This window comes from Peromyscus maniculatus, chromosome 12, assembly GCF_049852395.1.
Source record: "Peromyscus maniculatus bairdii isolate BWxNUB_F1_BW_parent chromosome 12, HU_Pman_BW_mat_3.1, whole genome shotgun sequence".
Taxonomy (NCBI): domain Eukaryota; kingdom Metazoa; phylum Chordata; class Mammalia; order Rodentia; family Cricetidae; genus Peromyscus; species Peromyscus maniculatus.
This window is the reverse complement of record NC_134863.1, coordinates 4438019-4462311: the sequence shown is the minus strand read 5'-3', so window position 1 is coordinate 4462311 and position 24293 is coordinate 4438019. Positions and strand designations below refer to the sequence as shown.

At 45.8% G+C, this 24293-nt stretch overlaps 1 protein-coding gene across 1 annotated transcript in view; it reads right to left on the bottom strand.

Moving 5' to 3' along the window:
* Positions 1 to 532: 532 nt before the first annotated feature.
* Klhl22 (kelch like family member 22) overlaps positions 533 to 24293 on the bottom strand; it is a 44531-nt gene continuing 20770 nt past the window's right edge. The window contains exons 5-7 of the mRNA XM_076548429.1: positions 14856 to 15048; positions 4410 to 4643; positions 533 to 1471 (exon numbers count right to left, since the gene is read on the bottom strand). Coding sequence (XP_076404544.1) covers positions 1106 to 1471; positions 4410 to 4643; positions 14856 to 15048 — 793 coding nt within the window. The 3' untranslated portion in view covers positions 533 to 1105. The remainder of the gene's footprint in view (positions 1472 to 4409; positions 4644 to 14855; positions 15049 to 24293) is intronic.

Here is a 24293-nt window from a genome sequence, read left to right as displayed (position 1 = left end):
CTTGACACAGACCAGGACTTGACTGTCCTGTCCCACCGCCGTTCCATTTTCATGAATGGAACATATTTTCTAGGCAAGTGCTCCAGCACTGAGTGACACCCCCAGCCCTCAGAGCTTTCTATCTTAAGACATCTAGTGAAGTGAATCACCCTGGGCTCTCCAAGGAAGATGGGACTAGGTTACTCCTTGGGCACCACAGCCAGAGTCTGCACCACCCAGTGGCATGCTGCCCAGGAACTAGAGTGGATATAGGGCAGCAGGAGCTGGTGAGTGACAGGGCAGACATTCTAGATGTCCTGACCGGGAGAAAGAAAGCTATTTGACACCTCAGTAGGCAGGTCCTGGTCTCTGGGACCAACATCCTTTCAGCTTGGGGAGCTTATCAAATGTCTGGAGCAGGGCCTCGGTTCCCATGCCAAGCCCATCCCCCAGGGCAGCAGACTTGAAAACTGTGCCTCCCTGGATGCCACTCAGAGAGGCACTGACTGGAGAGGAAAGAAACCCAGACTGTGGCCACAGAAGACACACCACCTTTTGCAGAATGTTTTATTTCATTTCTCAACAATACTGAGTCAGAAACACACACAGCTACAGGGCATCTCCTTATCCTTAGGATCAGTTCCAGGTATATGGTTTCTTGTGTCCCTTGAGAGCTCTCCGGCTGCTCCAGGTCCTGGCTGCAGCTGGAGCTGCTCACCAGACCATGTGGTTCACAGAAAGAAAGGAGCCATGAGCTTTGGCCACAGCCAGCAAAGCTGCTAGCCCCAAGGACCTCTTGCAGGAGGGACCTTACTTAACCCATCAGGGACCAGACTAAGGGGAAGAAGAGGCCAAATAGAGACACCAGCCCTTCCGAGTTCACAGAGGGTGGGCCTGATCACCCCCTCAGGTGACAGCAGCCTTTCTGTAGCACTTCTCTTTGTAATATAATTCACAGCTAGAGTTTGCAAATGCTGGCAGCAGGCTGGCTGGAGAGACAAGAACGGAAAAGGGCAGCTGGTGAACCAGGAGGGCTTGGGAAGGGCCCTACCCTGGAGCCTGGTGTCCAACCCGGGCCTATGGCCTTCACCGCCCCGGCTCCCCCCAAACACCGGGCACGAGAGTCCTAGTCCTCACTAGAGTTGTCAAACTCCTCCCAGTCCGACACACTCATCACTTCGGAGGCAAAGTCTGCATCTGCCTGACTACGGTTGGGGGTCCCTCGGGGTGGCTCACAGAGCAGGGAGCGGGGCAGAGTGAGCACACAGGCTGCAAGGCCTGAGATGGAGTTGTTCAGCTGGGGCCCTTCTTCCCAGCAGTCTTTCTCCATGTCGTAGATGTGCACGTAGCCCATGCGGGTGCCTCGGTTGTGGGAGCGGCCACCCAGCACATATATCCTGTTGTCTAGGACAGCAATACCAGGCTCACCATGCCCCGCCGGGAGTGGGCAGACTGTTGACCACTGCCGAGATGTGCAGCTGTAGCAAGCCACCTGCAAAGCCAAGGTCAAGGTCAACAAGGCAGCTTCTGAGACAGGCTTCCAGCCACCTCAGTCACTTTGTCACCTGCTCCTCCTAGCCTTGCTCAGCTGTAGGCCATCACCTTGCCTCCCCAGCCTTCAGCGAAGAGTGCACGAGTCTCCGTGTCCAGTCCTGCTTCTCTCCTGTTCCCATGGACCCCACGGACATCTCCCCTCCTTTACAGCACCCCTGCTCACACTCATGAGCGTGTGTGGAAGCAGTTACTCGCTGACCAATCATGACCACCAGCCTTCTTTTCAAAAACAGTCAAGGCAGTAAAAAAGACTTAGAAAAAAAAAAAACACTCAATCCACTAGTAATCCAAGAAATATAATACTAAAAACATCACCAGGTAACCAGCAACCATGGAAGAAAGGAAATAAAAAACCCAATGCTGGTGAAAGTGTGGCAAAGCTGGTGTGTACCTGTCTCACATGTCAGGAAGGAAGTTTAGTCGTATGTATTAAGAGATATTTAAATCTCTTCTTCAAGCCGGGCAGTCATGACGCACGCTTTTAATCCCGGCGGAGGCAGAGGCAGAGGCAGGCAGCTCCTTTTGAGTTCTAGGCCAGCCTGGTCTATACAGCAAGTTGGGGTGCATATCCAGACTCTGTTTTATAAACAAACAAACAAATAAATACAGCCATGCAGTCCTGGCTAGCTGGACTCTGGTGTGTGGACGACACAGATCTGGGACTTGTGGCAATTCTCTTACTTTGCTCCTAAGTGCTGGGGCTACAGGCCTGGGTAACAATGGCTCAATTGTTTTTATTTTTTGTTTTTAAAGATTTATTTATTTGGGCTGGAGAGATGGCTCAGTGGTTAAGAGCACTGACTGCTCTTCCAGAGGACCCGGGTTCAATTCCGAGCACCCACATGGCAGCTCAAAACTGTCTGTAACTCAGTTCCAGGGGACTTGACACCTTCACAACAATGTACATAAAATAAAAGTAAATAAGATTTAAATAAAAAATTTTATTTATTTTATGTATAAGTGCTACGCCTTTATGCCAGAAGAGGGCATAGATGGTTGTGAGCCACCATGTGGTTGCTGGGAATTGAACTCAGGACCTCTGGAAGAACAGCCAGTGCTCTTAACCTCTGAGTCATCTCTCCAGCCCCATGGCTCAAAATCTTATCTGCTTCACTAAGCAATCAAATTGGGGCTCTAGGTATAAAAATGGACAAAATAATGCCTTCTCACCCCAGGATGTCCACATCCTAATCTTTAGAACCTATGAATGTATTATGTTACATAGCAAAACTAACTTTACAGATGTGATAAAGGGTTGAGTGGCTTTGAGGGGAGGGCGTGTTTTCTGGGTAGACCCATCTACATACAGTTTGTTTTGTTTTGTTTTATTTTGGAGACAGGATCGAGATACATCACACTCTCTAGCCTCTAACTCTCTACGTAGACCAGAGTGACTTCAAACTTGCAGAGTCAGCTCAGGAGTGAGCCACTGTGGCCGGTCTGCAGATGCTCTGACTTAAGGGTTCACTTAAAACTTTCCAGCTTTATATTGCTGTAAACTTTGGCAAAAACCAGGGTTCACGGCTGGACTTGGCCTTTTCATGAGCTCGTTAACCCAGTCTAATTCTGTGTGATAACGGGTGAGAGGGAGAGCCGCAGCCCGTGTCAGGTACCCCACCTTGATGGGAACAACCGAGCCCCCACAGCACCCCTGTGGCTAAGTGTGTGTGTCTGCGTGTGGAGGCCAGAGGCCAGCCTCCTAGGACCCTCCTCAAAAGTCACCCGTCTTGCTTTCTGAGACAGGATCTCTCACTGAGACCTGGGCTCAACCATCAGGTTGGCCAGCAAGCTCCAGAGAGCTGCCTGTCTCACAGCAGGCACCCCAGGCCAGCGCAGATGTGGCGTGGCAGAGACGAACCCTGGTCCTCATGCTGGTGCGGAAAGCACTGTATGGACTGAGCGGTTTTCCCAGCCTGGTTGAACGGACATTGGAGCTGGAGTGGCTTGTTACAAGGCTGTAGATACGCGGCCCGGCTCCTGGAGTCGGGGCGGGCAGCAGCTGCGAAGCTGGCCCACTGCACAGGCTTGTGTTTCCACTAAAGAGTGAGGCAAGATTGCCAAGGTAAGAGTTCTGACAGAGCTACAAAGTGAGTTCAAGGCCAGCTTGGGCAACTTACCTCAAAATAAAAAGTAAAAAGATATCTGTGGATTAACTCTGTGGCAGAGGGTTTCTCTAGCACCTGTGAGATCCTGGGTTTAATAATTTCCCAATGCATACACACACACACACACACACACAAACACACACACAAAATGCTGGTAAGAAAAGCACATTTTGTTTAATTTCATTTTACTGTGTAGCCCAGGCTGATCTCAAACTTGCAATCCTCCAGCCTCAGAGCAGAGTGCTGAGGTTACAGGAATAGACTCCACACTTGGGATGCTCTTTGACTATGGCTAGAAGCAAGTCACAGACAGCCTGAAAGCGGGCAGCACAAGCAGAGGGTGAGTGCTTCTCACTCCTCTCCAGTCTTTGTTAGAGGGTCTACAATGTGGGCATGTTAACAGGACGGCCCTGGCTATCCTGGAACTCGCTCTGTAGACCAGGCTGGCCTTGAACTCAGAGATCTGCCTGCCTCTGCCTCTGTCTCCCAAGTACTGGGACTAAAGGTGTGTGCCACCACACCCGGCATGGGTATGTTAACTATTTGATGAAAATATAGTAACTAAAGGCACAAGTGAAACTACTATGGAGGTCATATGTATGCATTATATAGAATGTGCAGCATTCATGTAAGCGTGGGCTCGGAGTGATATGTTGGTATGGCTTCAGCAAGTCTAGCACGTGTGCCCTTCCAGTGAAGGATGTTCATAGTAGGGAGGCTATGCACAAATGGAACCAAGGGTACAGGGGACTCCCTGGACCTCCTGCTCACCTGGTGCACATCCCTCCTGTAGCCAGCATCATTGTTGCTGCCTCCGATCACAAACAGCTTGTCGAGGAGGGCAGCCATGCCATGCCAGGCACGTCGCACAGGCCCGTCAGCCAGAGTATGCCACGTGTTGCTTCCTGGGTCGTAGCAGTGCGTCTCTTTCAGGTAGTCCTCTCCTCTGCGACCACAGGTGATGTACATCTTCCCCTGCAGCGTGGTGCCTGCATGGGCATACACCTGTGTGCAGCCACCAAGAGAGCCAGGAAAGGCAGGGAATGGGCAAGAAGGCAGTGAGCAAGGTGGCCAGCAGCGGCTGCCTCCACCACTCTGCACCTGCCTGATGACACACCAATCAAGGCTTCACCACATCTGATGCACCCTCACGTACTGAGGAGAATGCACCCTGGATTCTGTCTGGATATACTGCCCTAACTTCTTTCCAAGAGGGTATGTTATCTACAGACATAGAGATTAAATATAATCTTTGTGTTTCCTTGTCTCTAAAGGAAACATCTGGATGGGGAACAAGAAAACCAAGGCCCACTTTCCAAGCTGCCAGAGAAGCACACCGGCAGCAAGGACCTGCCCTTGGTGGCTTCAACTTTCCACCAGCCAACCTTTCCAGATGTGTCTGCAGAGTTCCCACCCACAGGAAGTGGGCTACAGGGAAGAAAAGAAAAAGATGAGACGAAGCATCAGATATAGTTGGCTCTCCATATCCATAGGTTCGCATCTCTGGATTCAACCAAGCAAGGATGAGAAATACTCAAGTCAATAAACTGCATCTGTACTGAAAAATGTACAGAGGTTCAGTCCTCCATATAAAACAATTCACTTATTTATATTGTACCGTGTGTTCTAAGCCATACAGGGTGACTTACTAAAGCACAGACTTGCAGATGTGTAGGGATTGAACTAATGGGCTTGCAAATGAAGGCAAATGTCCTACCACTGAGCTATACCTCCAGCCTTCTACTTACCTTTTTATTTTTGAGACAAGGTCTCATGTATCCCAGGTTGGCCTAGAACCTGCTATGTAGCCAAGGATGACCCTGAGCCTCTGATCTCTCTGCCTCCACCTTCCAATGCTAGGTAGGATTACAGGTGTATGCATGACACCAGGTTGATTTGGTGCTGAGGGTTGAACTCAGGGCTTCGTGCACGTTAGCCAAGCACTCTGCCAACTACGCTACACTCCCACCCCTTATATTTCTTTTTTTTTGGGGGGGGGAGGGATGATTTTTGAGACAGAGTCTCACTGTATGTGTAGTTCTGGCTGTCTTGGAACGTAATCTATAGACCAGGCTGGCCTCGATCTCACCAAGATCTGTCTGCCTTTACTTCCTGAGATCTGGGATTAAAGGCATGCACCACCACACCCAGAAACCCCGACCTTTTTTTTACTTTCAGAAAGGGTCTAGCTTTATACTCTGTAGCCCAGGCTGGCCTTGAACTTTTCCTCTTCCTGCCTCTGCCTCCCAAGTATATAGGATTAGGCTTGTGCCAGAGCAGGCTTGGATGTGTAGGTTTTACACAAATACTGCTCTGACCCTTTACCTAAGGGACTTCAGCCTCACGGACTTCCCTACCCTTGCAGGGTCCTGACACTGACACAGTTGGGATCACGAAAGACAACTGTACAAAGAACCCTCCCACTTCAGTGATGCTGTGTGTGCTAAGACAGGAGACACCCAGTGCTCTGCACACTGGTCTGCAGTGCTCAAGGGTTTCCACCCTAGTCTGGCAGCTGTGTCCCCGTGACCCGCCGACCCAACCACATGTGTCCTCACTGGTCCCTCACACCCAAGGGCCAACAGAAGGCTCTGACTGTGCGAGGAGAAAGGAGCTCTGTAGGGTGCTGGAGATTCCAGGACTGTGTCACAGGACTCGTTACTAGGGCCACGTGGTAGCACAAGAAGCTGGAGAGGTGCACACAGCAGCAGGCAGAGCCCCCACGAGAGCTCAGATCTTCCATCAAAGGCGGCAGGCTGGGAGGTTCCCCCACCCAATTAGGGATTTGGAGATTAGAGGCCCCCTGCTCCTTTCTAGCAGTTTCTCTAAATGGTGAGAATTTGCACAATAGTGCTACAACATCCTGGTCAGGTCATCCAGCATACTCTGTCACCATTAGCATCCTCTAGGTGCTCTCTTAGAGTGTGAGTCAAAAATAGACATGCTTAGTCAAAGCCACACAGAATGGACTGGAGAGACCTCATAGGAAAGGCCCTCATGCATATATGTTGACAATAAGATCCATTATGAGGACTCTCTAAAACCAAAAACTCCAGAAGTTATTCCTACACAGAGACCTCTCCAGGCTGGACAAATGGCTCAGCAGTTAAGAGCAATGGCTGCTCTTCCAGGGGACCCAGGTTCAAATCCCAGCACCCACATGGCAGCTCACAATTGTCTGTAACTCCAGGATCCAACACCTTCATACAAATATACATACAGGCAAAACACCAATAAAGTAAAAATTAAAAAAAAAAAAAAGACCTTTCCAGCCACAGTCACAACTCTTACAATGAGCCCTGAAGTAAAGAAGTTAATTCTCAGCCGGGCGGTGGTGGCGCACGCCTGTAATCCCAGCACTTGGGAGGCAGAGGCAGGCGGATCTCTGTGAGTTCGAGGCCAGCCTGGGCTACAGAGCGAGTTCCAGGAAAGGCGCAAAGCTACACAGAGAAACCCTGTCTCGAAAAACCAAAAAAAAAAAAAAAAAGAAGTTAATTCTCAACAGCTCACATGTATCTTTATCATCATACTGTATGTGTGTGTGTGAGCACACACACAAGTCAGTTCTCTTCCTCTGTGAGATCCAGGGATAAAACTCAAGTTGTCAGGCTTACATGGCAAGCATCTTTATTCACTGAGCAAACTCGCCAGCTCTGGACTGTCTTTAAAGACCTCCCCTGCCTACTCCCTTTGGACACACCTGTCTATGGTCCACCATGTATCCGAGATCACAATGCCTTGCTGTTCCTGAACAAACACTTGGCTTTGGAGCACTGGTCTCTGTTGGTCAGTTTAAGTCGACAATAGTCACAACCACTTCTGTCCTGGTCCAAATCCCTGCGTCTAGTACCTGACAACCACCATTCTCTCCCATTTCTACAATAGTGTCTTTTCAAGAACAACATACAAATAAGATAGAACAGGTGTGGTCTTGTTTTGGAATAGGGTCTCTCTACCATGGAATTTTCTGTGTGGCCATGGCTATCCTGAACTCACTATATAGACCAGGCTGGCCTCAAACTCAAATAGATCTGATGTAGCTGGGCAGAGAGAGGAAGTAAGATGGCAGGGCACAGGAAGGTATATAAGGCGTGAACATACAGGAAGTAGCTCTCTTGGGTTGAGGATTTCCTATCGATAGGAACTTGTAGCTGACTTGTTTTATCCCTGAGCTTTCTCAGCTTTCAACAGTATCTGGCTCTGGGTTTTATTAGTAAGACCATTTAGCATTCATGTTACAGCTGGCACCCAATGTCTGTGGCACGAATTCACAAAAAAGCCATTTGCCTGGGGCTCAGGCGCGAGCCGCACGAGGCCAGAGTCTTGTTGGTTTCTTCTCTCCTGGTGGGTTGTGGGCGCTCTCTGGATCCCCATCTCAGGCTGCTACCACACTAGGTGGCTGCCTTAAAACTCCCTCAGGCTTCTACTGTTCTATGCAGTCAGCAGAGTTGGTGAGGCAAGATATTTTAAAGGGAGAGATTAGTTAAAAGAGAAATTTTTTCCCACATTAAAAAATGGGAAACATTTTTACAATGGAGGGAATTTGTTCTTTGTTTGATAACACATTAGGTGGTCTGAAAATGGAACAATTAAATGAGAGGATAATTAATGTTGATGAGACTTACATAATGTAAATTATGAATATTTGTTGGATCATTTTTGTTTTATCATTAATAAGGTTGGTTAATATGAGTGTCAAGATGAAAGTTTTAGAAAAACTCGTTAAAACAGATCATAGAGAAATTCAGACCCAGACAGACAGAAGAATTTAAAGGTGAACCTGTCTCAGCATTGCATTTTACATTTACAGAGAAAAACAGTCTAAGGCCTTCAAACGGCTAACCTTAATCTATCCAGTAACAGCAGTTCATACATGAACTGCTAAATGCTCAAGGCTGTGTATGTGCTGACTGGATTCCTGTGCAAATGTTAGATCTGAGGAGATTTAAGGAAGCTATAGTCTCATTCTCCATTTGTAAAGCAGATGTTAAACTCGTGGTCAACTTGTAATAGAATTATCCCTCATGAATGGAAAGATTTGGTTACATCAGTCCTAGAGGCCAGTCCACAGTTACAATGGAGAACCTGGTGGAAAGAGGAGACTAAGACTATAGAACAATGATGTAGGGCTAGAGGTATGGGAATTTGCCAAGATCAACTTCTTGAAGAAGGCGATTATGTTGATATACAAAGACAATCTTTATATGATGACCACACCCTTAATTTTATGCCACATGGCAGCCTTGAATGCTTGGGATAGAACTGAAGAAGTAGGAAAGAAAACTGAATCATTTACAAAAGTTATACAGGACCCCAAAGAAACCTTCATGGATTTCTTAGGAAGGCTGTCTTCAGCAGTAAATAGAATGATACCAAATTCAGAAGGCAAGATCACCTCCCTTGGAGGAATCCGAGATACAATTAATATTGAATCTCATGACCATGATGATGCTTGGATAGGAGAGGTGATTTCCAGAGGTTTGAAGAAAAATAGCAATGTCAGAAGTTTCAAATGTGGTAAATAAGGTCACTAAAAAAGGAACTGTCAACAGGGCGTTCCTAGAAACAATGTTTTTTCAAGGAACAATGGCAACAGAATTCTGGAATATGCAGAAGGTGTGGTAGAGGCAAACACTGGACTAACGAATGTAGTCTGCAAGGGACAGACAAGGTGATCCTTTGCCGTTGGGAAACTCCCTGGGGGGCCTCCCACAGGCCCCCATGACAAATTTGTTTCAGTCCTTTCTTGCCATCATGGAAGAAAACTCTTCTCAGAGCAATTAAAGAAACTAATGCCTACTGTAAAAAACCATACTGCTCTGGATGATAGGCCAGCTTTAGAAAATAGAACAAAAAATTCAGGAAAAAAGTTATAAATCAAAATTGATAAAGATTAAGCTTGGAAACTCCCCAAAGTTAGGGTTGGGGGAGGGTTTTGTTTTTGTCTTTCAGGAGAATGAAGGCTAAGGAATCTGAAGAACACTGGACAAATGAGACATCTGAAGAAAAAGGACAAATCATCCAGAAAAAAATGTCCCAAAAAAAGGTAAATTGGCCTAATGGTATATCTAACAGGATAAAATTTCATAAGTGTTCCTAAATGTTTGCTTCTGCTGTTCTCTACAGACACATAATGCAAATGGTCTTTATGTAGTCCCAGTTCAATTGAAAATTAAAGCTGGCTTTGGAGTTGGAACGTGGCTCTCTCCTTCTCTGAACCCAAGCATGCTTGTTAAAAGAAAATGCAAAATCTCTGTATCATGTCAGAAGAGCCATCTGATATGGGACAGAAGAAAAAACAAAATTAAGGGACTATTCTATTACCACTAATCTCATAATTCTTTTGTTTTATTTTGACTTTTTAAACCTTTTCTTAAGGTATGAATTTTATGTCAAAATTTATAAGGTTAATATATATTTTAAACTTTTGTCATGATGTTAATGGTCATATAGAGTACTAACTAATCATAGAAAAAAGGCTTCAGGGGCTGGAGAGATGGCTCAGTGGTTAAGAGCACTGACTGCTCTTCCAGAGGTCCTGAGTTCAATTCCCAGCAACCACATGGTGGCTCACAACCATCTGTAATGAGATCTGGTGCCCTCTTCTGGCCTGCAGGGACACATGCAGGCAGAATACTGTATACATAATAAATAAATAAATCTCTAAAAAAAAAAAAAAAAGAAAGAAAAGAAAAAAGGCTTCATCTAGCTCCTGTACATGATTTCAGGTTTGAGTTTCTATCAGTTTTCTGTAGGGAACCATGACCACGCCTACCTAACAGCAACTTTGAAGTCTCCAAAAAGATGATGGGGCCCCACAATGAAGATTCTGTAAGGACAATGATAATACCAGTAAGCTGACAAATACCACCCAAAGATCAGCTTTATTTATTTATTCTCAGGAGAATTTTGAGATGGCCAGCTGAGATGATCCAGCTTCATAGACTATTCGAGCAAGGACCTGAGACAAGTCCTGTATTTTCCCATTATGCAGAGACTGAACAAAACAAATGATACAGCTAACTCTCCTGAGACTTGACAATTAACCCAAAATTTTTCTTTTCAGGATTCCTTAAAGATACCATCACCCCCAGACAGCAGGAAGTAATTTTAAGTGTTCAAGGTATTGTACCTACACAGCTCATTTAACAATGTAATGCAAATTGCTAGTCCTTGAAAGTTACTATTACCAACTAATTAGGATATAAAGAAATGAAAATTAGTAGTTAGTCATTATAATCGAACTTGTAGTAATATTAGGTATATTTTCAAGGTCAAGAAGAAATATATTTTAGATAGGTCATCTTCAAACACTTCAGATATCTGCAGAATATGGCATTTAAAATGTTTTAAAAACATAGATTTTATCTTTTTTTATGACAGTGAGACATGTCTGCTCCTGGCAGCACCAATCTACTTCAGAGAAGATGATGGGCACTGAAGAAACTCCTTATAGAGTTTACTTTCATTGTGGCAAGTTAGCCACTGGGCAAGAAAGTGCCCTTGCCTCGACTGCTGACCGTATGCTGTTTAAAACGGATAAACAGGACACAAAAGAAAGGACTGCTGATCCTTGCCAAGACAAGGTAGGAAGGCTCTTCAGAAAATCCTGCTTCACAGATGAGTCTGTCAGATATGCTAGGCCTGTAGGACAAAGATGGATGCCCCAACATTGCAGAGAAACTTCAGGTGACTGTGCAGGCAGCCAGCTGTTTCTGTCATTCCTCACATTTTTTGGAAGTCGCTTGTTTGCACTTCCTGTTTTACTGGGTAATATTATTTCCTTCTCAAGTCTCTGGGGGAGTTGAAGATTAGATAGTTATAGTTTTCCTTTTTAAGAAATTCAGAAAAGAAACTCACAAAAGAGGTGTAAAGTGTGTTAAGTTTGAAAGATATCAAAAGATAGTTTTCGGTTGGTAATACAAGTTAGGATAGAGTGAATTAGGTACACTTTGGACTCACCAAAATCGGATAGATAATGGAATATTTTCAGTGAATCTGTCAAATGCAAACGGACTAGACATTGCTGATACATTCACTGCCTGTATGTATTGTATGTAGTTATTGTACTTACTGTATATAGTTTTTCTTATGTAAGCTATAACTTTTTTAAAATTTTAGACAAAAAAGGGGAAATGTGGTGATATTTTATTTGTGCTCTAACAAATTAAGCTTGCTGAGGATCAGAGGACAAAGCCAGCCACCACATTAAACACAGAGGTCAGGCAGTGGTAACCACAGAGGTCTGTACAGACAGACAAGAAGTGATAGAGCTGAGTGGAAAGAGTAAGTGATGTAGCTGGGTGGACAGAGGAAGTAAGATGGCAGGGCACAGGAAGGTATACAATGCATGAGTATACAGGAAGTAGCTCTCCAGGGCTGAGGGTTTCCTAGTGGTAAGAACTGTGGCTGGCTGTTCTACTCCTCTGGTCTCTCAGCTTTCACCCCAATTATCTGGCTCTGGGTTTTTTATTAATAAGACCATTTTGGCAATTCTTGTTACAAAGATCGCCCTGCCTCTGCCCCTCAAGTGCTATCTGAAAATAGAACTTTTGCAACTGGCTTTCTATCCCTGCCTAGGTTCTCCATTACCCAGTTAGTTTCCTTTTATTGCTGTGAATCAACCACAGTTTATTTAGCCATTCACCTGTTGAAGGATAACTCATTTGTTTGGTTTCTGGCTACTATCCAAAAAAAGTGGCTATTAATATCCTTGGCAAAAGTCTTCATTTCTCCAGGATGGCAAGCCCTGAGTTGCATGGTGGGTGGCAGATGCCGCCACTCTCCTAGAAACCTTACTACTTTCCATTCTCACAGGCAAGCACAGACAACTTCGATGGAGCTGACACCCTCTGCTTCACCCGCGGGGTCAGGCAGCACTCACAGTGGCCTGGTGTGGATTTCCTTGTGATGAACCCACTATTTTCTTATGTGTTCATCTATCAGTGGAATCTCTCCCACCTCCTGTTCCCTGCCACTTCCTCCTTTGTTTTGTTTTGTCTTGTTTTCCAGAGTCTCTCCTGCACAGAGCAGCTTCCTACCCAGCACTTACTTGTCTTCTTCAGCACTATGGTTCAGACATATGGTCTGCATCTATTTTTTGCTGAGTAACTTCTTTCATACATTTCTTTTTAAAAAATTTGGGGATGGGGCTTGTGAGACGGCTCAATTCCTACAAGCACTTGCTGCCCACCCCAACGACCCTAGTTCGATCCCTAGGATCCACATGGCGGAATTAGAGAGCTAACTCCTGTTCTCTGACACTGACAGGTCCCTGCCACACACAAACAAATAAGCAAGTGCACTTCTTTAAAAGGTCTTTTGCCAGCAAGTGTTTTTAATATTGAAAAGATCAATTTATCAGTTTTCTTTTTCATGGCTCCTAGGTTTGTCACAAGTCTACACCCTCACCTCACCCACACCCTGAACACTGTATCCTGTTTCTGCTCTGTTTTGTCCTTTTGGTTATGACAGGGTCTTGCCACACAGTCCTGGGATTCACTATGTAGACCGGGCTGACCTCAAATTTGCTGGGGTCCTCCTTCTGTCCCCAGTACTGAGATCACAGGCACCGTCCCCACAGCTGGCTCCTGTTCTGTTCGTCTGTCTAAAGGGTCTAGTTTTACATTTAAGTCTATGTTCCCTCTACCTCCACAGGCCTGGACCAACATGGGTCCCAAAACTGCCATCCATGCCCCTCTTCTTTACACTTCAGACTTCTTGCTCTTCACAAGGGCTCTTCAAGCTTGTCTCTCCCTGCCCTGGGAGGTCCTTTGTCCACTGAAAATGCTAATTTATTTTTAGGCCTTACTCTGACACTCACACAGACATTCCCAAAGAATACATGTCCACTTAATAGTTCAACGGTCCTGACCTCTGGAACATCTCAGCCTTCTTCATTTCTTTCGTCCACTTACTGTAACTGTAACTACCTCCTGGTGTCTCCTCTGCACTCCACCTGGGGAGGAGGAGGGTTTACCATTTGTCACCACTGGATCTCCAAGTGGAAGACATGACCACATGCATGAAGGCATAAGGTAATAGCTACCAAATAAGCTGAGCGATGTTCAAGACTGCTCCTCTGTGGCCAGGATGAAGAGCTGCAGCTGTGTCCACAGTCTCAGACAAGAGGTCAAGGCCTCCCAAACAGACCTTTCTCAAACTCCTGGAATAGGACCTATCAGATCTCAAGAGCCCAAGATACTTTCCATGCAAAATCTGCTCCTTTCTCCAGAACTAGGGCAGGGCTTCCTTCCCCACAAAGAAGCTAAAGAGCAAGGATCTGGCATGGCTGGAGCCTGTAGAAAGGATGACAGGAATCAGGCCTGCTCTGTGTGTGACTTGGTCAGAAGAGCCTGATCTCAATCCACCGAGTCAAGGTCTTAATCCCCAAGGGTCTGAGGAAGGAGAGGGAGAAACAACAGATAGTGGAAAGACTCCAAAGCCAGAGCTCCTGCCAAGGCCCAGGACTGGGTCAGAATTTTTATGTGAGACCACTACACCATCCTGATTCTGGAGTGCTTGATGATCCCTAAGGCGGCATCCTGGAGCAAGTGGGCTTTAGAGCTGATGCCAACAAGACCGACCCCTTGCCTTGGGATCCCACACGTGGTTTGGGGTAGGCCACAAAACCAGAACCACAAAAAAGAATGAGATGTACCCCCATAAAGCATTGCCTTTGCATCATGCACATAATTTTAAGCATCTCCAAACTAGACTAAACAAGGCACTATGCTGTCCGTATACGACTGTTGTTGTCTTTATACAAATAGACCCTCCATTGCATTCCGTGGCTCTGGAAGGTCCTGTGGCGGTTTTCCTGCAGGGGAGGAGTTTGAGTAAGGACCTGTGACTCAGGCAGCCCCCAGTCTCTTCAAGTCCCTCTGGACCTGTGACTCAGGCAGCCCTCAGTCTCTTCAAGTCCCTCTGGACCTGTGACTCAGGCAGCCCCCAGTCTCTTCAAGTCCCTCTGTTTTGACATATTTGGAAATCTTCCAGCTTGTGTCAGCAAGAACAGACGGGGAAACTTCTGTCAATACATACATATCGGGACAAGGTGAGTGGCAGCCTCACCAACACACTCCACAGAATCCTGAGACAGGCATAGCCTCCAGTTACCAAGCCTGACTCCCGGGCCAGGCACCAGTACCAGCCTTGACACCTGAGCACAGCCCATGGAAGGAAGCCGGGAAGGCTCCTGTTGGAGGGCTTCCTTACCTCCCTCTTGAGTGGGGCCACATAGTCCCAGGAGTTGGTGGCAGGATCATAGCGTTCCACAGTATTCAGGTCATTGTGGTAGTCACGGCCTGCCACGGCGTAGATGTACTTGCCCACGACACACACACACAGATCTGCGTGCTCCTGCTGCAAGGACTGGATCTGGAACCAGCGGTTGTGCCTCGGGTCATACCTGTGGGGACATGAGGACAGCCTATTACTAACCAGGCCTACACTTTCTACCTCCACTTCTTTGCCGCAGCCTGGTCAGTTAGGTCCTGCTGACCCACAGCCGTGATGGAACATGGAGGTTCATGAAACAGTTGACTCACACCATGGCCTGGAATGTAGCCTGGAAGCTCCGGAGTTTCTGCCCATGAGGTGGCCCCTTATAGGAACAACCTCTAGGGTTCCTATCTACCCAAATGCCCATCCCAGGCTGTGGCCACCTTCCTCTCACCTGGACTCCAGCCTCCTCCAACATTCTATTATGTGAGGTCTGCAAAGGTCACCCAGTGCACTATCACACTCTTGTTCTTACTGAGAGTCATGGGCTCCCCTCAGCCCCTTCAGTACCTGAAATAACGATACTGTTCTCTGACGGGTGGCCTTCCTGACTTCCCAGCTTGGGAAGTCTTCTCCACCCTGTCCCCCCCCCCGCCCCCCGCCCCCCAGCACATCCTTCTTGCTGAAGTGAGCATGTCAACTCTCACCCTGAACTGTGGTCACCAGAGAGCAGGATCCTGTGAGATTCCAGGGACCCCACTAAAGCAAGTGGAACTCACTAAAGGAAAAAGATGAGGCTGACTACATGAAGCCAGAGGATTCTGCAAGACCAGGAAAGCCACTGGGCTGAGGCTAACCTGGGGCAATCTGCAGTGATGAACAGTCCAGGCAAGACGTACATGGGAAAGAGAAGGGTATGAGGAGGGAAGGAGAAACATTCACCTCTGTTAACCCCTTGCTGAGAGTGGAACACTCAAGCACTGTTACTACAGCTTACTTTCCTGCTATCAGGCCACATTAAGTCACTTTCAGAGAAGACGATGTCCCCAGTCACAGCTCTGTCTCACTGATAACTCTAAAGAAGGTCTAGGCCTCAAGCGACAGGCATCATCCAACCCTGCACAGGGCCAGTCCAGTCACAGCTGCTCAGTGTCGGCCGGCCCAGGATGCTCCTCCCTTCTGATCCCCAGGGCACTCTCAGCTACGTGGCATGTCAACTGTCACCCACTGGTCTCTACTGTATTTTAGGTCTACCTAACTTAACTACCCTCAGCTGAGCCCTGCATTCCCCGTGTCCTTCTGTTCCCAAAATACCAGCAAAACCTATGCTTCTACAGATACCCAGACCTGAGGCCTCCACAGCCTAAATCCATCCTCATTTCCTGTCTTCTTTTGCCCACTAGGGACTGAATCAATAGCCACTGGATGCTAGGCAAGCGTTCTATCACCAAGCTACATTTCCAGCCCTCTTTTTACCTTAAAAAAAAAAAAAAATTAAAACAACCTTTTAAAAAGACTTATTCGCCAGGCGGTGGTGGCGCACGCCTTTAATCCCAGCACTTGGCAGGCAGAGGTAGGCAGATGTTTGTGAGTTCGATATCAGCCTGGTCTACAGAGCGAGATCCAGGAAAGGTGCAAAGCTACACAGAGAAACCCTATCTCAAAAAAAACAAAACAAAAAAAGGATTTATTAATTTTTTTATGTGCATTGGTGTTTTGCCTGCATGTATGTGCTACAGGACGCAGAAATATGAAGTAGGAATTCAGCTGACTATGACAAAACTATACCTGGAAGAAGCCAAGGGCCTTCCAGAGGTAAAGCCAAGGCTTAAGAAGTCTTGGTGATGTTGGCTTTTGAATATTAGCCGTTTCCTGCTATGAATTTCTCGAGTGCTATTTTAGCTTTTCCATTCTTGTAATAGTATGTCTGATCATTGATTGGGCACAATTTCCCCTATACAACTGAGGGATCTGGATATACATCTCCCAACTGTACTAAAAAGCAGTCACACAGCCAGACCCCTAATTTCAGGCCTTTCTGTAATTATCGTCATTAGCACCATCCAGCCAGGACCTTCTCCGGACAAAAGTATTTTATCTGAGATACTTCTCAGACTTACTAAGAACTGACTGCAGACAGATAAGCATCCAGATTATCTGTTAGTGAGGGTCTGGCAGATGTGCTAATTAAGCTTAACCCTCCTCTCCTCCAAGTGTTCTAATTCTAGACCTCCCTTTAACAGTGAACTCAGAACTAAAGGGCTTCTACTCACCAAGTACATCTAGCTGTGATGCAGGTTGTCTAGCTCCCGAGCAGACTTGCCCCACCTGACCAGAAATCGGCGGAGTCAGAGATCTGCAGATTGTATGTGTATTTAAACTTGACTGGGGAGAGAGGAAGGGGAGATTAGTAGAGAAGACTAGAGGAATGAGATGGAAGATGGAGAAGAGCTGGATGGGGAAGAACTAGATGGGAAAGTGAGATGGAGAAAAACGAGATGGGAGAAATGAGATAAAACTTAAAGATAACAGCAGAAAACCATAGAGAGAAATTGGGCAAGAAAGGAGCTAAGTACAAGAGCAGAAAAGAAGCCATGGAGAGAGAGAACTGACTCAGAATAATAAAGTGAATGGACTAAAGAGCTTTGTGTATGTAGATTCATATGATGTCATCAGGGTTAGATCCCTTAGCTGGCTGTTAGATTCTTCCATGGATCCTGGGAAAAGATTATCGAGGGGCTGGACCCCAATAGTCTTTGATATGCATGTCTCTGTGAGGGTGTTGGGTCCCCTAGAACTGGAGTTACAGACAGTTGTGATGTGTGGGTGTGCCATGTGAGTTCTGGAAATTGAACCTGGGTCTTCTGGAAGAGCAGCCAGTGCTCTTAACCACTAAGCCATCTCTCCAGCCCCTTAAAGTATTTTTTTAAAGATTTATTTTTAAAAACTTTAAAATATTTGTTTTATTTTATGAGTGTCTTGCCTGCATGAACACAGGTGCCTGATGCTTTGGAAGTCAGAAAAGGGTGTTGGATGCCCTGGAACTAATTACAGATGGTTGTAGGTACTGGGAACCAAACCCAGGACCTCTGAAGAGCAGTGGGTTCTCTTAACAGATGAGCATCTCCCCTTCCTACCTTTTCCAATTTTTGAGACAAAGTCTCATTAAATTGCCAAAGTAGGCTGACAAAGTTGCCATCTGGTTAGATGGGTCATCTGCCACCTTCTCTGTCCACGGGACTCCTTTATGTAAGGACATTCCTCTCATGCCCCATCTTCAGTGCAGTCAGGTAAGAAACAAGCCTCTCTGGAGCTTTCTGCCTGACTCCTTCCGGGCCTCAGCACTCCGTTTCTTAGGCTGAATCTCTTTGGATCTTGTGGCTTTAGGCTTAAGGACACACACATTCACTGAAACTATGGGTTTATAGATTTTATTCTCTCTTATCTATCTCTATTTGACCTCTTCCTCCCCACCCTCACAAGGTCTTGTTACATAACTAAGGCCGGAATTTAAGTAGACCAAGCAGGTCTTTAACTCCCAATCCTCCTGCCTTAGTCTCCCAAACACTAGGACTACAGGTGTCCACGACTGAACTCCTCTTTATTGGAATCACTTTCTGCTTTGTTTCTGTTTACATTAGTATGCATGTGTGTCCATGACTGGGAGAACAGACATGCAATGGCATATATGTGAGGGTTCCAAGGACTGAATACAAATCGTCAGTATTATGCAGCAAGTACCTTTACCTACTAAGCCATATCATTGGTCTTTTGGGGTATTTGTTCCTTGTTTTGATATGAGATCTCATGAAACCCAGGCTGGACTTACAATCCCTAAGTAGCCTGACTCTCCTGTCTGGACCTCAAATATTGGGATTACAGGTGTGCCACCACACCTGGTTTTAATTTTCTTCTTAGTCAGAATAGATTAAGTAATATTTTTTTCTAATTAAAAATAAGCTTTCAGGGGCAGGCAAAATGATCCAGTGAATAGGGCGCTTGCTGCCAAACCTGATGATTTGAGTTCTGTTCCTGGGACCATCATGGTGAAAGGAGAGAACAAACTCCTACAAGTTGTCCGCCGATCTCCATGTCCTATGGCATGTGCACATGCACACACTAAATAGATGTTTTGGGTGTGCTGATGTGTACCTGCATGTGCCTGCTGAGAGGACAAAGGTCAATGTTGAGTGTCTTCCTCTACCTTTCCCACTTTATATTTTGAAACAGAGTGTCTGGAGCTCATTGTTGGCTTCACTGGCTGACCAGTGGGGCCTTAGGTCATCCTGCTCCCACCCTGCCTCACGCTGGAGTTACAGATGAGCACCACCGCATCTGGCTTTTACATGGGCACTGGGGGTCTGAATAAAGGTCCTCATGGTTGTGAAGCAAGCTCTTCACAAACTAAGTCATCTCCGCGGCCCCAATACAGTTTTACATGTCAGGGTATAAACTGGTCTGTGTTCCAAAAAACATTCACGTGAAAGCTACTTTGGCAATTCTGATCCTGTCCTGGGTAGTGGTGGTACACACCTTTAATCCCAGCACTCAGGAGGCAGGGGCAGTAAGACAGATCTCTTGAATTCAAGGCCAGCCTTTTCTATACAATGAGTTCCAGGACAGCCAGGGCTACACAGAGGAACTCTATCTTGAAAAAAACATTAAATAAAGTAAAAAAAAAAAAAAAAAAAGAAGTATCTTAGGGTTTCTACTGCTGTGAAAAGACACCATGACCATGGCAACTCTTATAAGGAAAACAATTCAATTGTGGTGTCAGCTTACAGTTCAGAGGTTCAGTCCATTATCAACATGGTGGGGAGCATGGCGGCCTGCAGGTAGACATGGTGCTGGCTACATCTTGATCAGAAGGCAACAGGGAGTGGACTGAGACACTGGGCAGTATCCTGACCATAGGAAACCTCACAGTCCACCCCCACAGTGACACACTTGCCCCAACAAGGCCATACCCACTCCAACAAAGCCACACCTACTAATTGTTGTGGGATAATCGTTTTTGTACACTGTGAAGATGTGTTTCTGTTTTAAATCATTTGCCTAAGGTACCTTCTGATTGGTTTAATAAAGAGCTGAACGGCCAATAACTAGGCAGGACGGGATAGGTAGGACTTCTGGGCAGAGACAGGAACTCTGGGAAGAATCAGAGAGCTGGGGATTTGCCAGCCAGACACAGAGGAGGTGAGATGCATGGTGCTGAGCAGAGGTAATGAACCACCTGGCAGAACATAGATTCATATAAACGGGATGATTTAAGTTTTAAGAGGTGGTTGGGAACAAGCCCAAGCTAAGGCCAAGCTTTCATACTTAATAAGAAGTCTCCATGCCATTATTTGGGAGCTGATAGTCCAAAGAAAGTCCAACTACACCTAATATTGCCACTCCCTATGAGCTTATGGGAACCAGTTATGAACTACCACATTCTACTCCCCGGACCCCACAAGCTTGTAACAATATCATAATGCAAATGCATTTAGTCCAACTTCAAAAGTCCCCATAGTCTATCACAGTCTCAACAATGTTTTGAAGTCCAAAGTCTAAAGTCTCTTCTGAGATTCATGCAATCTCTTAACTGCAATCCCCTGTAAAATCAAAACAGACCACAAACTTCCAACATATAATGGCACAGGATATACATTACATTCCAAAACATAGGAAAGGGAGCATAGTGAGTAAATACTGGACCAGAGCAAGACTGAAAACCAGCTGGGCAAACTCCAAACTCTGCATCTCCATGTCTGACGTCAAAACACTCTTCATATCTCCAACTCCTTTCAGTTCTATTGACTGAAACACACTTCTTTCTCTCGGGCTGGGTCCACTCCCTGTTAGCAGTTTTCCTCAGCAGATATCCCATGGCTCTGGCATCTCCAACATTTTAGGTTCTCCAAGGCAATCCAGGCTTCAACTTCACAGCTTCACAAAATGGCCTCTCTAAGCCTCCATTCAGGGACACCCCTGACACATGCCTGGCCTCAGCAGCTTTCCTTCATCTCCGAGGCAAATTTCATCGCCCTTTCTTCTATCCTTAACTCCAGAACCATGTGGCCAAAGCTGCCAAGTTCTGCTGCCCTTGTTCAATCACATCTTTACCAGCTTTCTGTTCTTCATTGCCTAAGCTTGGTTGTCCTGAAACTGGATCTGTAGACTCAAACTCAGAGATCCACCAGCCTCTGTCTTCCCAGTGCTGGTATTAAAGGTGTGTACCACCAGGCTCTAAGCTTTTCATTAGTTTCTTTTTACAAGTTGGAAACAGCTGGGTGGGATCTTACCCTCAGGTCACCACCCCTTTATTCCATTTCTTAATCTGTTTATCTCCTTGAACACAGGATTTTGCTCCATTCCACTTCCTGATGTTCCTTTTCTCAACCTGTACATTTTATATTTTTATTTGCTCAGCTTGCTTCTTTTCATTATGAATCTTCATTAGAGTTAACACTAACAACCACATGACCAAGTCTATACTAGGTTGTTTTGAGATTTCCTCTGCCAGTGGAATTAATCCAAAACCCTTCACCTTATCCTCAGGCAGACTCTTCAGACAAGGCCAAAAAGCAGCCATGTTCTTCACCAAAATATCACAAGAATGATTTCTAGGCCACATACTAAAATTCTTCTCCTCTGAAACTCTTGAGCCAGGCCCCGATTGTTTAAATAGCTCTTAGCACCTCTGTCTTCCATGCTCCTACTGGTGTGGCCCAGTAAGCAGTGCTTAAAGAATTCCACTGCTTTCCTAACCCAAAGTACCAAAGTCCAAATTCCTCCAAACAAGAACATGGTCAGGGCTGTCACAGCAATACCCCAGTCCCTGGTGCCAACTTCTGTCTTAGTTAGGGTTTCTGTTGCTGTGAAAAGACACCATGACCATGGCAACTCTTAAAAGGAAAACATTTAATTGGGATGGCTAGCTTACACTTTCAGAGGTTCAGTCCATTATCATCATGTTTGGGAGCATGGCGGCATGCAGGTAGACATGGTGCTGGCTACATCTTGATCAGAAGGCAACAGGGAGTGGACTGAGACACTGGGCAGTATCCTGACCATAGGAAACCTCACAGTCCACCCCCACAGTGACACACTTCCCCCAACAAGGCCACACCTACTCCAACAAAGCCACACCTACTAATAGTGCCAGTTCCTATGAGTTTATGAGGGCCAATTACGTTCAAACTATCACAAAGAGGAATAAATGAGAACTCAGTCTATTATGTGAGGATACAGCAAGAAAGGGTCCTCACCAGACTCAATCAGCTGACATTCCAAAATCAAGATCATGAGAAAAAGGTGTTGGGCATTTAAGTCACCTATTCTGTGGTATTTGTTATAGCAGCCAAAAATTTCCAAGGTAATAATTTTAATTCACATATTTGAACTGCCAAACTATTATAAATTGAGAGGTGAAATCTAGGTTCAAAATGTAGCAGAGGTCTTTGTCAAATTTAGTAAATTGTTTTTCTTTTGTATTTCCATAACTGTTAGTGGTGTGATAGGGTGTATACTGAAGTACTGGGGATTAACCCTAAGGTTCTGTGCATGCTATCAGAGTCCTGTCACTGACCTATACCCCAGCCCACCATTCTCTTTGTGTCTGAAATAAGGTCCCACTGCAGCCCGCCATCTCTGTCCCCTAGGTGCCGTGACGTAAGGTAGGAACCACGACAACTGGCCCCCGGCCCCCTTGTCACTCTTTTATGACAGTGTCTCACTAAGTGGTCCAGATCTGAACTCAATCATTAACCCAGGCAGGCAGATCGTGAACTGGTAATCCTCCTGCCTCAGCCTCTTCAACAGTTGGGATAACAGGTTCATCACTAAATCCAACTATTCCCGTTTATGGAAATGCACTAGGAATGACAAGGCTGACAACTGCTGAGGTCTGGATGAGAGCTCTCAAAGGTCCACATGTAAAGACCTTGTGCTGCCTAGTTTTATGTCAACGGAACATAAACCAGTCACAGAGAGGGACTGAGAAAATGTGAGATCAGGCTGTAGGCAACTCTGTAGGGCATTTTCCTAATTAGTGATTGATTGCTGGAGGAGGACCTAGCCCATTGTGGGTGTGGTAACCCCTGGACTGGTGGTTCCGGGTTCTATAAGAAAGCAGGCTGAGCAAGCCATGGGAAGCAAGCAAGTAAGCAGCACCCCTCCATGGTTTCTACATCAGTGCCTGCCTCCGGGTTCCTGCCCTCACTGCTCTGGATGATGAACTGTTATTGGAACTGTGAGTGAAATAAACCTTTCCAAGGTGCTTTTGGTCATGGTGTTTCATCCCAGCAATAGTAACCCTAACTAAGACCTGGTCGTCAGGGTGGCAGTTTGGGGAGATATTATGGTCCTGCTTGGGTCACTGGGAAATGGACTCAAGGGGATCGTGAAGCCTGTTATAGCTGCATATACCTCCTATCCTAGAACTAGGGAAACAGAGGCAGGAGGACCACTCCAAGTTCAAGGCCAACATGGTCTATGTAGAGTTCTGGGCCAGGCAGGACTACAGAACAGCCACTTTTTTTTTTTCTTTAAAAAAAAAAAAGCACAAAAACAAAACTGTATCTCTGCATCCCTGGTTCTACTTTATATGTCTTGGACCAAGCTGTGACTACCAGGTTCAGTGCTCCCACCACGGCCATCTTCCTCCCAAAGGACAAGTCAGTGGGCACACACCATGTATTGCACGATCTTTAAACTTTAAACTTCTCAAAGTATACAGTAAATAAACATTTTCTCTTCACTAATTAGTTGCTTTAGGTATTTCATAGTAGTGATATGAAGCCAATGCAGTTGCATATATAAATTCAAAGAAAGAAAATGAAGTAGTGGAAAGAAAGACAGAATCAATTTGCTTCACAAGACAATTTCTTAGTTTCTACATCAGAGCTCTAGGACATACCTGCTAAGTACTGTCTCCTCAGATTACACAACTTTATTTACTATAAAATACTGTTTTCTTATATTCCAAGAGCTTATAGATTTTAAAGCTGGTAAACTATGAAAGGGAAAAAGAAACAAACTCAGAAAAGTCAATTTTAGGGATTTAGCTACTGTGATATCCCAGCAATTGGGAGATGGAGGCAAAGTGATCATAAATTCAAGGTGATCCTCAGCTACTCAGCACAAGTTTGACCAAACACAAAAACCAAAGAGTGCTGGGGTGGCACCCAAGGGCCTTCTACAGGCTAAGGAAGCATTCAACATGGAGCTGCATCCTCAGTTTTGCAAGTCTTGAGATGGCTAGGAAGGAACTGAAGCTTTCATCCTGCACAGATGACAGACACCCTAGACAGCTGGCAGGCAGGCCTTGGCCCTTCTTGCCACCACCATCCTGTAAATTTCTGTTCCTTTGATCCCACCTGCCATGACCCAAGTTCAGCTCTCAGCTGCCACTGCTCTGGAGAGATCTGCATTGCATCTTTCCACTGA